A 15,553-nucleotide genomic window follows, 5' to 3' on the forward strand; every position below is an offset into this window, starting at 1 on the left:
GCAATGCAAAAATCCAAATCAAGGAGAAACTACTTAATTTATACTGCACACTTTTAGAAAAAAAGGTGCTATCTAGAACCTAAAAGGGTTCTTTGGCTGTCCCCATAGGATAACCCTTTGAAGAACCCCTTTTGGTTCCAGGCAGAATTCTACCTGTAACCCAAAAAGGGTTTCTACAGTACCTGTAACCCAAAAATGGTTCTACAGTACCTGTAACCCAAAAAGGGTTCTACAGTACCTGTAACCCAAAAAGGGTTCTACAGTACCTGTAACCCAAAAAGGGTTCTACCTGGAACCAAAAAGGGTTCTCCTATGAGGACAGCAGAAGAGCCCTTTTGGAAAGCGTAGGACTCTCTGCTAGAGTTCGTACTTGCCATCTGAGGACAGATCACAAGCCTGATCTTCCCCTGCTGGGCCCTCGCTCTCAGGTGGTGAAGAGGTCTCCATCTCAGCATACGGTGTGTCTGGGGCCTCCAGTGGTGGAGAGAGGGCCTCTGTTCTCTCAGCGTCCACGGAGATGTCTGCTGTTGACAGGTTGAGGCTGCTGTCGTCCTCCTGGACATCACTCATAGAGTCTAAGACCACGGAGGCAGTTGTCTCCTCCTGCTCCACGATCTCTTCCAGTGTATTAGGAAGTTGGCCACCTGCAGCACAACAGGATGGAGAAGATTGCAGAGGACATTTTCAATTATCAAGAATCGTAAAATTGAGATAACAAAATCTGCAATGTCTCATCTAAGTTGGGATGAAGAACTGCAGTGTGATGATGCTTGACGACAATGGTGTTGTGATGGTGATGAGAATGTCAGACGTTCAATTTAAACGAGACTCATTTAGAGAATAAATTAATTTGGCTAATGAGGAAGATAAGTACTCCTTTACTTCAGAATGAAGCAGCATATTATAAAAACTAATAGTAAGATGATTTAGTATTACTAACATCACTTTCACAGTCACACAACTGCAGACATAACATGTGTCTCTTAGGGACATTTCAGACAAGTTAACTGGGCTTAATGAAGCCATGTAGCATCTTATATTCCCCTCTAGTTCTTCACTCTGCATTTCAAGGCCGCCACAGAGGAATAGAGAGCAGAAGGAATATTCAGCAGGCTGGTTATACAAAACTGGGACACCTCACTGTGCAGTCTGTGATGTCTAACTGAAGTGAACAGCCGTGGGACGTCAGGGAGGGACACAGAGAGACATCCAGGTCTGATCTTTCTCTGTGAAGTTGATTATGTGAAGCCAGCGAGGGAGGGAGGGAGGGCAGGCAGATAGAAAATGGAGCAATACAAGCATAGAGAAGTCAAATCTTTATGAGGACACTTTTATTCATACAATCTGGGATAAATGGCTAGTGTGGTATTCAAAGACTGAACTTACAATGACGTTTCTATGAAATACACTCACTTAGGCCGTCATTGTACATACATTTGTTCTTAACTGACTTGCCAGGTTAAATAAAATGTTTTACAACATGAAAGATATTACAAAAGACAGGAAAAGAACACAAACAAGTAGCAAAGAGGCAGAAAAAAAAGATGCCTAGATGGATAGACCCTACACTAAGTCTCACTGGGCTGTGAGTAGAGAACCTACACTAACATTCAAAAGTTTGTGGTCACTTAGAAATGTCCTTGTTTTTGAAAGAAAAGCACATTTTTTGTCCATTAAAATAACATCAAATTTATCAGAAGTACAGTGTAGACATAGTTAATGTTGTAAATGACTATTGTAGCTGGAAACAGCTGATGTTTTATGGAATATCTACATAGGCATACAGAAGCCCATTATCAGGAACCATCACTCCTGTGTTCCAATGGCACATTGTGTTAAGCTAATCCAAGTTTATCATTGGAAAAACCTTTTGCAATTATGTTAGCACAGCTGAAAACTGTTGTTCTGATTAAAGAAGCAATGAAACTAGCGTTCTTTAGACTAGTTCAGTATCTGGAGCATCAGCATTTGTGGGTTCGATTACAGGCTCAAAATGGCCAGAAAGAGCTCATACAACGCTGTGTACTACTCCCTTCACAGAACAGAGCAAAATGTCTCTAACCAGAATAGAAAGAGGAGTGCGAGGCCCCGGTGCACAACTGAGCAAGAGGACAAGTACATTAGAGTGTCTAGTTTGAGAAACAGACGCCTCACAAGTCCTCAACTGGCAGCTTCATTAAATAGTACCCGCAAAACACCAGTCTCAATGTCAAAAGTGAGGAGGCGACTCCGGGACACTGGACTTCAAGGCAGAGTTGTAAAGAAAAAGCCATATCTCAGACTGGCCAATAAAAATAAAAGATTAAGATGGGAAAAAGAACAGTCACTGGACAGAGGAACTCTTTTTTTTTTAAATGATGGATTTAATGGTGCTCCCTGGATGTTCAAAGTTTCAGATATTTATTACCCAACCCTGATCTGTACTTCTCCACAACTTTGTCCCTGACCTGTTTGGAGAGCTCCTTAGTCTTCATAGTGCCGCTTGCTTGGTGGTGCACCTTTCTTTGTGGTATTGCAGACTCTGGGACCTTACAGAACAGGTGTGTATATATACTGAGATCATGTGCCAGATCATGTGACACAAATAAAGTCCACCTGTGTGCAATCTAACTAATTATGTGACTTCTGAAGGCAATTGGTTACGCCAGATCTTATTCATGGACTTCATAGCAAAGGGAGTATGCCCACAACACTTTTTATTTAGTATAAAAATTAGAAGAATTTGCTTCACAAATGTGGACTATTTTGTGTATGTCCATTACATGAAATCCAAATAAAAATACATTTAAATTACCGGTTGTAATGCAACAAAATAGGAAAAATGCCAAGGGGGGTAAATACTTTTGCAAGGCACTGTAGGTGAACGACTGGGAGTGTATGTCTGTAGATTTAATTAATCAGGTTAGATTATAATGTATTTATTGTCATGATAGCTCATTAAAGATCACTCCTCTCTCACAGAAAACATACAATCCAATCTAAGCTAGTCCGTAACAAATAACCAAAGGCCGGTATTCAATCAATAGCAGATAGTCTTTTATTTGATCAATTTGATTATATTGAAGTACACCGAAAGACAAGCCTACGAAAACTCATGCAGAAAGGTGCAAACATGCAGCAGGAAAAACAGAATAGAACATGTTCATCTAACAGACAGAAAAGATAAGGAAAAGCAGCAGGTCAGTGCAGAAAGAAGTGGACATGCTTGAGGAGGAGCTGAAAGGGGCAGAGCAGGTAGAGGCAGGAGGAAGAGGCAGCAGCACAGACTGTCAGACACCCTCCTCTGGTGACCTGCAGGCTGCAAGTTCAGAGAGAGGAAGTACTTACAGAACATGGCCTTTACTCTTAATATGAGGAAACATAAGGATGCGATGACTATATCACAGACCATTTGGATCACAACAGTGTTGACCTTATCCCTCAGTCTTGTAGCTACAAAGCATAAAATTAAGCTTCAGAATAAAGCAACAGAGATACGGCACTAAAAACACAACTATGTTTAGCATCATATTTATTATTAAGATCTAATAAAATTGTAAAGAAGTACTGTAGTCACAACTGTAGCTAGGTGTTCATTGGGAATGAAATTCAATCACGAGAACAGGAGCAGTAACTAACTCAATGTGTCTCGACCACTAGGAGGCATCAGAGCCAAATAAAATGAGTGCAACTCCCACTGACCAATCATTGGTCTTATTTACCATTATCAATGGTTGACCTTAGAGACCAAAGTACAATTGTCCAAATCTCTGCCAAATTGTCCAGAAATGCAATAATAGCAATGTCTCACAAACCAGGAGAAAACTGTGTACTAAATTACAGTTGAAATAGCCTATAGACCAGGGTTCCCCAACTGGCCCCCCATGTTATCTGAGCCAATAAAAATGAATGAATTGTTGGATATAAAAGACTGTAAGAACACCAGCAAATTAGTTCCAAGTGATTTTAATTTCCAAAGTATTCCCATGCATAATAGATAGATGTATGTGATTGTATACAAATTATATACGTTACTACGTTTTAGTCAAATATTATATCTGTTTGGGCTTCTTGCAGTCCACAAATTATTTGTAATTATGTTCCGGGCCCCTGACCATCCACTCAAGATTTTTTCTTGAGAGGATGAATCTAGTTGATGATCCCTGCTATAGACTCATGTAACCCCCTCATGTAAAAAAAATTGTATCTGAAAATGTGGAAAACTATATATACAGGAGGTTGAGCACAAGCCAATTCAATCAGCAGGATTAAATCAATTTAAAAACTTTCATACCTCCATCTAGTGAAGCTACATCATGGACAACCACACTGGGAGATGCAGGGGGTAGGGGAGCCTTGCGCTTCGTCCTCTTCAGGGAAGACTCCGTGCTGCGACTCAGACCAGCCATCTCCACAACAGAAGGGACAAAATAATCATTCAAATTCATCAAGAACTCTGGACATAAAGTCCTAATTTTGAGGATATTCAGACTCAGTATTTTACAGACAGACCTGGCATTGACAAAGAAGTCAGATCTAGTCAGGTTAGACCCACTCACCTGGTCACTGTCCTTTTGGGCTTCGGGCTCGGAGTCGGAGATGGACCTCTGGCGATGGCTGAGGTTAGAGGGGCATCTCTGGGACACCAGCATGGGGGGCAGGGGAGCCCGTCTCTTCTTTGGCATGTCAGAAGCCATGGAGTTGCAGTTGAATGTGGAGGAGTGGGCACTGAGCGAACTCATGCTAAGAGGTCGAGGCTTGCTGGGAAAGACTGGGGACGCCGGGGCACTAGCAGTCATTCCCTTTAAAGAGCAAACAAACATCCAATCAGATCCTGATCAGGGGCATGTTCTCTGCCGTAAACAAAGAGAAAACTAGCCAATCACATGACTGTGACAATATTCCCCGCCTCCCCAACACATATCCTTTCAAATCCTCCTAATCAGCCAAAATTGACTTGCAAATGACTGAGCTGAGAAATGTTGGTGATTGCACGTGAATAGATAAAGAACACACCTGCTCAGGTTTCTTCTTACTCCTCCTGAATAAACTGAACAATCCCTTGTTTTCTTTCTCCTTCTGCATTTTATCTTTACTGGGTGGAATGGTATCTGTTAGGAATGTATAGATCTCATTGAAGACATTTCTGAAATTCCTGACACAAGATTTGATGAACTTGACTTCAAATGCACAATGTCAGTAGTAAATTAAAATAAGGTAATAAAACCGTGTAAAAACATCATACAATCGAGTTACATTACCTAGATGAGTTGTGGTAGTAGGGGTAGGAGAGGCAGGTACATCTTCTGAGTACATAGCTGTGAAAGAGAAGATGGAAATGATATGCGGTAGTAAATGAAGCATTTACATGAGTACACCTGCGTAGTTGTAAAATGAATGAATGGTGAATAGTGTTCAGACAGAATAAGCATCTTGTTGGCAGACAACAAGTTTAGCTTCTGGGTGCCGAGATTAGTTCAGAATGATTGGTAATTATTCAGATTAATGAACGTTGAAGGCTGTTGTTTTTAAATCAGAGAAGCCCTTACCTTTTGTGTCCGTTGCATAAACCTCCCTTATTGCAAAATCATTGAGAGAACAGGTCAAATCCAAAGGATCCTTAGATTGGGCATCTCTCAATAAAAATGTGCTCTGTCGGTCAAATTCACATTTGTCACAAATAGATGGTAAGAGGTCTTCAAGAGGGACTCGAGGACTGACTCTTAGCATAGTCTTCTGGGTATTTTTATAGTTTATTACCAGACGGACGGTTGCCTGGAGAATCAAATAAATGTGATTATTAGACTGTTTGAAAAAGTTATATGTAGAATAATAGTGAAGACTAACTATGAAATAACATATGGAATCATGTAGTAACCAAAAAAGTGTTAAACAAATCCAAATATATTTTATATTTGAGATTCTTCAAAGTAGACACCCTTTGCCTTGACAGCTTTGCACACTCTTGGCATTCTCTCAACCATCTTCATGGAGGTAGTCACCTGGAATGCATTTAAATTAACAGGTGTGCCTTGTTAAAAGTTAATTAAATAGTGGAATTTCTTTCCTTCTTAATTCGTATGAGCCAAATCAGTTGTGTTGTGACAGGGTAGGGGTGGTATATAGAAGATAGCTCTATTTGGTAAAAGACCAAGTTCATATTATGGAAAGAACAGCTCAAATAATAAAAGAGATATGACAGTCCATCATTATTTTAAGGCATGAAGGTCAGTCAATGCGGAAAATTTCATGAACTTTGAAAGTTCCTTCAAGTGCAGTCGCAAAAAACCATCAAGCGCTATGATGAAACTGCCTGTCATGAGGCCCAACACATGAAAGGAAGACGCTGAGTTACCTCTGCTGCAGAGGACAAGTTCATTAGAGTTAACAGCACCTCTGACATTTCAGCCCAAATAAATGCTTCACAGATTTCACGTAACAGACATCTCAACATCAACTGTTCAGAGGAGACTGCGTGAATCAGGCCTTCATGGTCGAATTGCTGCAAAGAAACCACTACTAAAAGGACACCAATAAGAAGAAGAGACTTGCTTGGGCCAAGAAACATGAGCAATGGACACTAGACCAGTGGAAATCTGTCCTTTGGTCTGATGAGTCCAGATTTGATATTTTTGGTTCCAACCGCCGTGTCGTTGTGAGACACAGAGTAGGTGAACGGATGATCTCTGCATGTGTGATTCCCACCATGAAGAATGGAGGGGAAGGTGTGATGGTGTGGAGGTGATTTACCTGCATGGCTACCAAAGCATTCTGCAGCAATACGCCATCCCATCTGGTTTGCGCTTAGTGGGACCATGATTTGATTTTCAACAGGACAATGACCCAAAACACAACTCCAGGCTGTGTAAGGGCTATTTCACCAAAAAGGAGACTGATGGAGTGCTGCATCAGATCACCTGACGTCAACCCAACCGAGACGGTTTGTGATGAGTTGGACCGCAGAGTGAAGGAAAAGCAGCCAACAAGTGCTCAGCATATGTGGGAACTCCTTCCAGACTGTTGGAAAAGCATTCCAGGTGAAGCTGGTTGAGAGAATACCAAGCATGTGCAAAGATGTCATCAAGGCAGAGTGGCTACTTGGAAGAATCTAAAATGTTAAATATATTTAGATTTGTTTAACACTTTGGATACTACATGATTCCATGTGTTATTTCATAGTTTTGATTTCTTCACTATTATTACAATGTAGAAAATAGTAAAAACAATAATAAATAAATCAACTCTTGAATGAGTAGGTGCCCAAACTTTTGACTGGTACTGTGTGTGTATGTATATATAAACTCAACAAAAAAAGAAATGTCCTTTTTTCAGGACCCTGACTTTCAAAGATAATTTGTAAAAATCCAAATGTCTTCACAGATCTTCATTGTAAAGGGTTTAAACACGGTCTCCCATGCTTGTTCAATGAACCATAAACAATTAATGAACATGCACCTGTGGAACAGCGTAGAGACGGTAGGCAATTAAGGTCAGAGCTTAGGGCACTAAAGAGGCCTTTCTACTAACTGAAAAACACCAAAACAAAGATGCCCAAGGTCCCTGCTCATCTGCGTGAACGTGCCTTAGGCATGCTGCAAGGAGGCATGAGGACTGCAGATGTGGCCAGGGCAATAAATTGCAATGTCCATACTGTGAGACCCCTAAGACAGTGCTACAGGGAGACAGGACGGACAGCTGATCGTCCTCACAGTGGCAGACCACGTGTAACACCAGCACAGGATCGGTACATCCGAACATCACACCTGTGGGACAGGTACAGGATGGCAACAACAACTGCCCGAGTTACACCAAGAACGCACAATCCCTCCATTAGTGCTCAGACTGTCCGCAATAGGCTGAGAAAGGCTGGACTGAGGGCTTGTAAGCCTGTTCTAAGGCAGGTCCTCACCAGACATCACCAGCAACAATGTCATCAATGGGCACAAACACACCGTCGCTGGACCAGACAGGACTGGCAAAAAGTGCTCTTCACTGACAAGTCGCGGTTTTGTCTCACCAGGGGTGATGGTCAGATTTGCGTTTATCGTCAAAGGAATGAGCGTTACACCGAGGCCTGTACTCTGGAGTGGGATCGATTGGGAGGTGGAGGGTGCGTCATGGTCTGGGGCAGTGTGTCACAGCACCATCGGACTGAGCTTGTTGTCATTGCAGGCAATCTCAACAGTGTGCGTTACAGGGAAGATATCCTCCTCCCTCATGCTACCTTTCCTGCAGGCTCATCCTAACATGACCCTCCAGCATGACAATGCCACCAGCCATACTGTTTGTTCTGTGCATGATTTCCTGCAAGACAGGAATGGCAGTGTTCTGCCATGGCCAGCGAAGAGCCCGGATCTCAATCACATTGAGCATGTCTGGGACCTGTTGGATCGGAGGGTGAGGGCTAGGGCCATTCCACCCAAAAATGTCCAGGAACTTGCAGATTTCTTGGTGGAAGAGTGGGGTAACATCTCACAGCAAGAACTGGCAAATCTTCTGCAGTCCATGAGGTGGAGATGAACTGCAGTACTTAATGCAACTGGTGGCGACACCAGATACTGACGGTTACTTTTGATTTTGACCCCCCCCCCCCCCCCCCCCTTTGTTCCCAGGACACATTATACAATTTCTGTTAGTCACATGTCTGTGGAACTTGTTCAGTTTATGTCTGTTATTGAATCTTGTTATGTTCATACAAATATTTCCACATGTTAAGTTTGTAAACGCAGTTGACAGTGAGAGGACGTTTCTTTTTTTGCTGAGTATATGATCAATACTCACAGAAAAAATATATATTACAAGATACAGCCATTATTAATTACAGTAAATACCCAAGTTGAGAGAACAACTCTCAGATAAAACTTTTATAACTAGTACATTTCTACCACTGAGATTTCTCACGTGTACCTCTGGCATCTGAGGAATTGGCTTCTTAATCTTGTCCTCCATTCCTTTGGGCTTGAGCAGAACCTTCTCTGCCTCCAGGGCCCCGATCAAAGTGTTGGGTTTGAACTTGATTGGGTTTCTGTTGGTGGTGACGAGCTCTATAACATAGCCTGATGGGTTCAGGTGGTACTTGGCACAAAGCATCACTAACAAATCCATCATGGGCTTGCTGAAAAACAGAGACACGGGTTAGAAGTAATAAATAAAACCTAGCTAAGGATAAAAGGTTGTGTGTTTTATATCCACAGAGAAAACACACAACTCTTGGTGTGTGGAAATTGCAAGTGCTCTAGGAGAAACTACTATCACGAAAGTAGACGCCATCACAGAATACGTTTTACACTATAGTAATGCATTATCACACAACTTTTTCACAGTGATAAAAATGTAGGATAAGGAGCCATCCGTTTTGGCTTCATACACAACTGTCGGTGGTCTGGAAAACTCTTTAGCAACAATATCTACGCAAAGCTATCCAGCAGTTTCCAAATTCTAGGCCTTGGGAGGGTTTCTGCAAATATAATGCCAAAAGTTCAATTATTATCATAATTAGTTCGCTGTACTCTGTAAATGAAAAGAGGTTGAAGAATTAGATGCTTAATCCTTTTATATTAAAGTTGGTCTCGATTATAGCTTGAGAGGGCAAAGGGCAAAATATACCAACGGAGTGCGATTGCGTCTTGCAAAACTAGAATAATAATATCTTGAGTAAACTTGATGGTGAGTGAACAGTGTGGGTCTGTAGTTTCATATCAGGACACAAAGTCCTTGTTCTGAAAAACAACTAAGCCCTTTTGACCGTAAGATATTCATCTCATGTTTGTCTGGTTAGGCGTTTTGGTCTCAGCTGAAATTGGTGTGGGGTGAAAGCTCCACAGACCAGACTTCATAAGATGTATGTGCAGTGGGCTTGTATCAAAATTTAAATCTACGTTCTACCATAATAAACTGTGCCGAAAACACAAATAATGTTATTCTACCTTGGCAAAATGAAAAGGAACCAGCCACATTATGCAACTTTTTAGTGCATTTAATGGTGCAAGTATTGTTAACCAAAACCAACGCTTTTACTGCGCCACCTACAATATCTGACTCAAAGAAATGCTACATTCAATTAGAGCCGTGGAAAGATCACGTTATGTTAGAAGGATTCGTGTAATCGTATATACCAACAAGTAATATGAATCAAATATGTGTTTTGGAATATATGACACTCGTATAAGAATTGGTCCAAATGCATTTAGATCATGCTTCACCTTGGAATCATGGGATGTCTTGGAGGTCTTACCAAGGAGGGAAGGTTGGGAGCAGTTTGTTGGTGTTTAGTCACATTGAGATACTTCCTTTATTTATTTACTGCACTTCTGTTGACCAGGGCCCATAGGCAAGTCATTCCACAAAATGAGTGACTTTTGATATTTTAAGTAGAAATTGTGCACAAATATAGAAATATAAAAGTCTTATACTAAATTAAGTGATCTTTAATATAGACCACATGGAAAATTCAATAAATCAGATTTTTGATATGAATAACGACTTGCTAGTGCCAAAATTCATCAATTTTGACATGTCTCTCTAAGCATCCTCTGTGACTTAATTTAAAATGTTAAACCACTTAACCCCAACATGTCTCCAAGTTTTCCCCATCATTGTAAAGCAGTAGTCATTTTTGTTTCTTTGACAAAGTAATTTCTGAAGATTGTTTTAATATGTTGGAACTATTCATTAAAAAAATATTTTAATAGTCAAATCATAGTGTAAAAGCAGGTGAGCTGGTTCTACTCTTTTGGGCTATTTTCTGGGGTTTTGTGTTGAAAAACAGAGAAAACTGAGCAGGTCGAGCATAACATGTCAAACCTGTTACCCATAGATAGACAGGCTGGACATTATTTCACAAAAATAATGTTGTGAAGCTTGCATTCAATTGCCCCTCCCTGTTTCACACAACAAGCTTCAATTCTCCCTGTCATGAGGGGATTTAAAACAGACTTAAGATGTTGTCAATCCTGTTACTTTATTTGGCACTTAATAGGCAATTGAGATGGGAAAACTTGTTTTTATGAAGTTGAACATGTAACAGAATGTAAAGATTAGGTGAAATCAAAGCTACTTTTTTTTTACCAAGTTACACTACTCAAAAGGCAACTAATTAGTCTGTCTAAACAACTGGCACACTGCTTGGACACCCATGCATACCCCACAAGACATGCCAAAGTCCGGGCGCACAGTACTACATAGAGCCATGACTACATGAAACTCTATTCCACATCAAGTAACTGATGCAAGCCATAAAATTAGATAAAATAAATACAGATTTTAAAAATAAAATAACAGCGGGGATTGTGAATCAACAAACATAGGCACTGTCACATGCATACAAACATGATAACATACGCACTATACACACACATGGATTTAGTACGGTAGATATGTGGTAGTGGTGGAGTAGGGGCCTGAGGGCACACAGTGTGTTGTGAAATCTGTGAATGTATTGCCATGTTTTTATTTTATTTTATAAAACGACCTTAAATTTTGCTGGTCCACAGGTAGAGTAATGGGGGATAAATAATAAATACAACATTGGTGGAATCTCAGGCACTAAGTAGGGAATAGGGTGCCAGTTGAGAATTAAGACCTAGTCTCACCTGCCATGGACAGTGGCTGTCTTCTCCACTCCGCCTGGCAGAACCACAACCAGAGTCAGGTCCTGTTCAAGTTGGTTCTCCTTCTGGTCCATGGTCATCTGAGGAAATGCTGATACAAAGTGTCTCTGGGAGAGGCCTGCACCATCCAGCCCCTTCACTGATACTGGGGGAGATGGGGCCTTGTTTTTGGTTGACACTCTGCCGGTAGGAAAAAGCAAAGGGACAAGATGAGCCTCACACAATCATTTCAACTCTTAATATTATCAGCCTGTTGCGGTCAGAAACAATACGACGTAAAAACACATTTCCCTGATGGCACCCAAATGTAGGTAACATTGAAGTGGTAGAAAAATATGGTGCAGGGGCTCTGGGTAATATTTGTCAGGGAAAAAAAGTATAACCATCCACAATAGATCAAAAAAGGAAATTTCATCAGACATGACCATGTTATGGCACTGCATGAAATAGCATGAAAGGAATAATTCCTTCCCAACTTAAAGTAAGCCGCTATTAGATGAAAGAGCTTGGGTTCCCTTTGCAAACAAGTCACAAGACACTCAAGTGTGATCGATTAGGCTTGAGGACAGTGCAGCATAGGCAAGGATAACACATTTGAAACAGAAAATTAAAGGTTGAGCATTGTGAGCTAAGGCTGTCTTTACACAAAGAGCTGATCGGATTGGTCAAAAGACCAATTAGTGGGAAAATAATCAGAATTGAGCTGCCTGTGTAAACACTGCCCATGTCTCTGTTCGCTTTACTGTTGTCTTTAAAAACCAACAATCTCCCCTCTAATCATTGAATGAGCTATTATTATTATTATTATTAGGATATGTGGCAGTGCAGACAAAAACTAGATTTTCCTGTGTTTTATATAAACTCCCTTTTTCAGGACCCTGTCTCTCAATGATAATTCTTAAAAATCCAAATAACTTCACAGATCTTCATTGTAAAGGGTTTAAACACTGTTCCCCATGCTTGTTCTATGAACCATAAACAATTGATGAACATGCACCTGTGGAACGGTTGTTAAGACACTAACAGCGTAGAGACGGTAGGCAATTAAGGTCACAGTTATGAAAACTTAGGACACTAAAGAGGCCTTTCTACTGACTGAAAAACACCAAAAGAAAAATGCCCAAGGTCCCTGCTCATCGTTGTGAACATGCCTTAGGCATGCTGCAAGGAGGCATGAGGACAAAGGATGTGGCCAGGGCAATAAATTGCAATGTCCATACTGTGAGACGCCTAAGACAGTGCTACAGGGAGACACGACGGACAGCTGATGGCCCTCGCAGTGGCAGACCATGTGTAACAACACCTGCACAGGATCGGTACAACTGAACATCACACCTGTGGGACAGGTACAGGATGGCAAAAATAACTGCCCGAGTTATACCAGGAACGCACAATCCTTCCATTAGTGCTCAGACTGTCTGCAATAGGCTGAGTGAGGCTGGACTGAGGGCTTGTAGGCCTGTTGTAAGGCAGATCCTCACCAGACATTACCAGCAACAACGTCGCCTATGGGCCAGACAGGACTGGCAAAAAGTGCTCTTCACTGACGAGTCGCGGTATTGTCTCACCAGGGGTGATGGTCGGTTTCGCGTTTATCGTCGAAGGAATGAGCGTTACACCGAGGCCTGTACTCTGGAGCGAGATCGATTTGGAGGTGGAGAGTGAGTCATGGTCTGGGGCAGTGTGTCACAGCATCATCGGACAGAGCTTGTTGTCATTGCAGGCAATCTCAACGGTGTGCGTTACAGGGAAGGCCTCCTCCTCCCTCATGTGGTACTCTTCCTACAGGCTCATCCTGACATGACCCTCCAGCATGACAATGCCACCAGCCATACTGCTTGTTCTGTGCGTGATTTCCTGCAAGACAGGAATGTCAGTGTTCTGCCATGTCCAGCGAAGACCCCGGATCTCAATCCCATTGAGAACATCTGGGACCTGTTGGATTGGAGGGTAAGGGCTAAGGCCATTCCCCCCAGAAATGTCCGGGAACATGCAGGTGCCTTGGTGGAAGAGTGGGGTATCATCTCACAGCAAGAACTGTAGTCCATGAGGAGGAGATAAACTGCAGTACTTAATGCAGCTGGTGGCCACACCAGATACTGACTGTTACTTTTGATTTTGACCCCCCCGTTGTTCAGGGACACATTATTCAATTTTTGTTAGTCACATGTCTGTGGAACTTGCTCAGTTTATGTCTCAGTTGTTGAATCTTGTTATGTTCATACAAAGATTTCCACATGTTAAGTTTGCTGAAAATAAACGTAGTTGACAGTGAGAGTACATTTCTTTTTTTGCTGAGTTCACACACACACACACACACACACACACACACGAGGTTGGAATAATACTATAAAATTGTGTAAGAGCTGTTTGAAGACAGCTTTTTTTGTGGGATGACGTTTTGACCTTCCATGGTGACATCACCGTGTAGTAAATTAGTTAAATCGACCAATAAGAAAGATAGTTCCAAACCTCTGCCAATAACAGCTAATTTTCTGTTTTCCCCTCCCCACTCAGACCACTCCTTGCAAAATTCTTGCTTGAGAAATTGCTCTTTGCTAAGACCATTTTAATGAAAACAAATCACAGTAAGGTACTTAATTGTTACCCAGAAATGATTTGATACTAAGAAAAAAAAAGGCTGCATTGGACCTTTAAGATTTTGTGGCGAGAAAAGTCTGACCATCTGCCACCAGAGATGTGTGGCCAATCACAGTCGGTTTAATGATGATGTCATTTGGCTACATTATCTGTCATCATCATTAAACTGACTGGGTTCCCTGGGGAGAGTGTAAACCCTTTTTGTCTAAACTATTTTTTCTTTAGGTTGGATTGGAAATGTGCATCACAGCCAGATTAATTCCAACCTGACCACAACTGCTAACACAGTCAGCCAAAGAAAACATGCATGTATTTTAAAAGGAAGACATTTCTTGATAAAAGGTCAAACACTTTGTCCTTCAAAGAGGGATACTTTACAATACAGTATGAGAAATGCAAATAATGCTTAACTAAAATAATCTATACATTTAACACATTTAGAGACATTAGGCTATGGCATCCTATTTGTGCATTGTTTCAGACAATGTAAGGGACATGCACGGGCAACAAATGCCTTTTTGATGGCATTTCCCATGATGCTAATCGAGCAGCAGGATAATTAAAATATAATATTCCTTCTTGTGTGTTGTCTGGTGATGTTTAGTTCATACCTTCTTTGGGTAGACCGTATGCACACCTTCCTGCAGATGTGTTGCACATTTGTACAGTACCAGGTGTTTGCAGAGGGAGATTCCACTCAACATCTGTTTTCATATTTCCCACTGTAGATGTATCTAAATAAATATCACTAGAAAACAGCTTAAGCAAATGCAAAATGCAGCTACTGTTATTCTGGCTGCACTGTTTGACGTGACTGTAAGTTAGCCGTAGTTGGCTAGCAAGCAAGGGATAAGAACGTTGCCAGCCAGTATTGCTGTAATGGAACATTTAGAACAAACGACAGAACAAATAGACTTAACGACTGGGTGTTTAACATATATATTTAGTGTACAAAACATTATGAACACCTGCTCTTTTCATTCTCACAGACCTGTAACTTCTTCTTTAAGAGGCTCCTCTGTCCTCCACTCATTACCTGTATTAATGGCACCTGTTTGAACTTGTTATCAGTATAAAAGACACCTGTCCACAACCTCAAACAGTCACACTCCAAACTCCACTATGGGCAAGACCAAAGAGCTGTCAAAGGACACCAGAAACAAAATTGTAGACCTGCACCGGGCTGGGAAGACTGAATCTGCAATAGGTAAGCAGCTTGGTTTGAAGAAATCAACTGTGGGAGCAATTATTCGGAAATGGAAGACATACAAGACCACTGATAATCTCCCTCGATCTGGGGCTCCACGCAAGATCTCACCCCGTGGGGTCAAAATGAACCCACGGGGTGACCTAGTGAATGACCT

General features: G+C 41.4%; 1 protein-coding gene across 4 annotated transcripts in view; it reads right to left on the minus strand.

The window, feature by feature from the left end:
- Positions 1–15,553, minus strand: part of LOC109866291 (cordon-bleu protein-like 1) — a 48,141-nt gene that overhangs the window by 3,895 nt on the left and 28,693 nt on the right. For all 4 annotated transcript variants that reach the window (XM_031794696.1, XM_031794704.1, XM_031794715.1 and 1 more), the window contains 8 exons: positions 11,571–11,768; positions 8,887–9,094; positions 5,529–5,754; positions 5,241–5,297; positions 4,996–5,090; positions 4,539–4,781; positions 4,274–4,388; positions 371–644 (listed from right to left, as the gene is read on the minus strand). In XM_031794696.1, the coding sequence (XP_031650556.1) occupies positions 371–644; positions 4,274–4,388; positions 4,539–4,781; positions 4,996–5,090; positions 5,241–5,297; positions 5,529–5,754; positions 8,887–9,094; positions 11,571–11,768 (1,416 nt within the window). The remainder of the gene's footprint in view (positions 1–370; positions 645–4,273; positions 4,389–4,538; positions 4,782–4,995; positions 5,091–5,240; positions 5,298–5,528; positions 5,755–8,886; positions 9,095–11,570; positions 11,769–15,553) is intronic.

The sequence above is a fragment of the Oncorhynchus kisutch genome, linkage group LG2, assembly GCF_002021735.2.
Source record: "Oncorhynchus kisutch isolate 150728-3 linkage group LG2, Okis_V2, whole genome shotgun sequence".
NCBI classification, from domain to species: domain Eukaryota; kingdom Metazoa; phylum Chordata; class Actinopteri; order Salmoniformes; family Salmonidae; genus Oncorhynchus; species Oncorhynchus kisutch.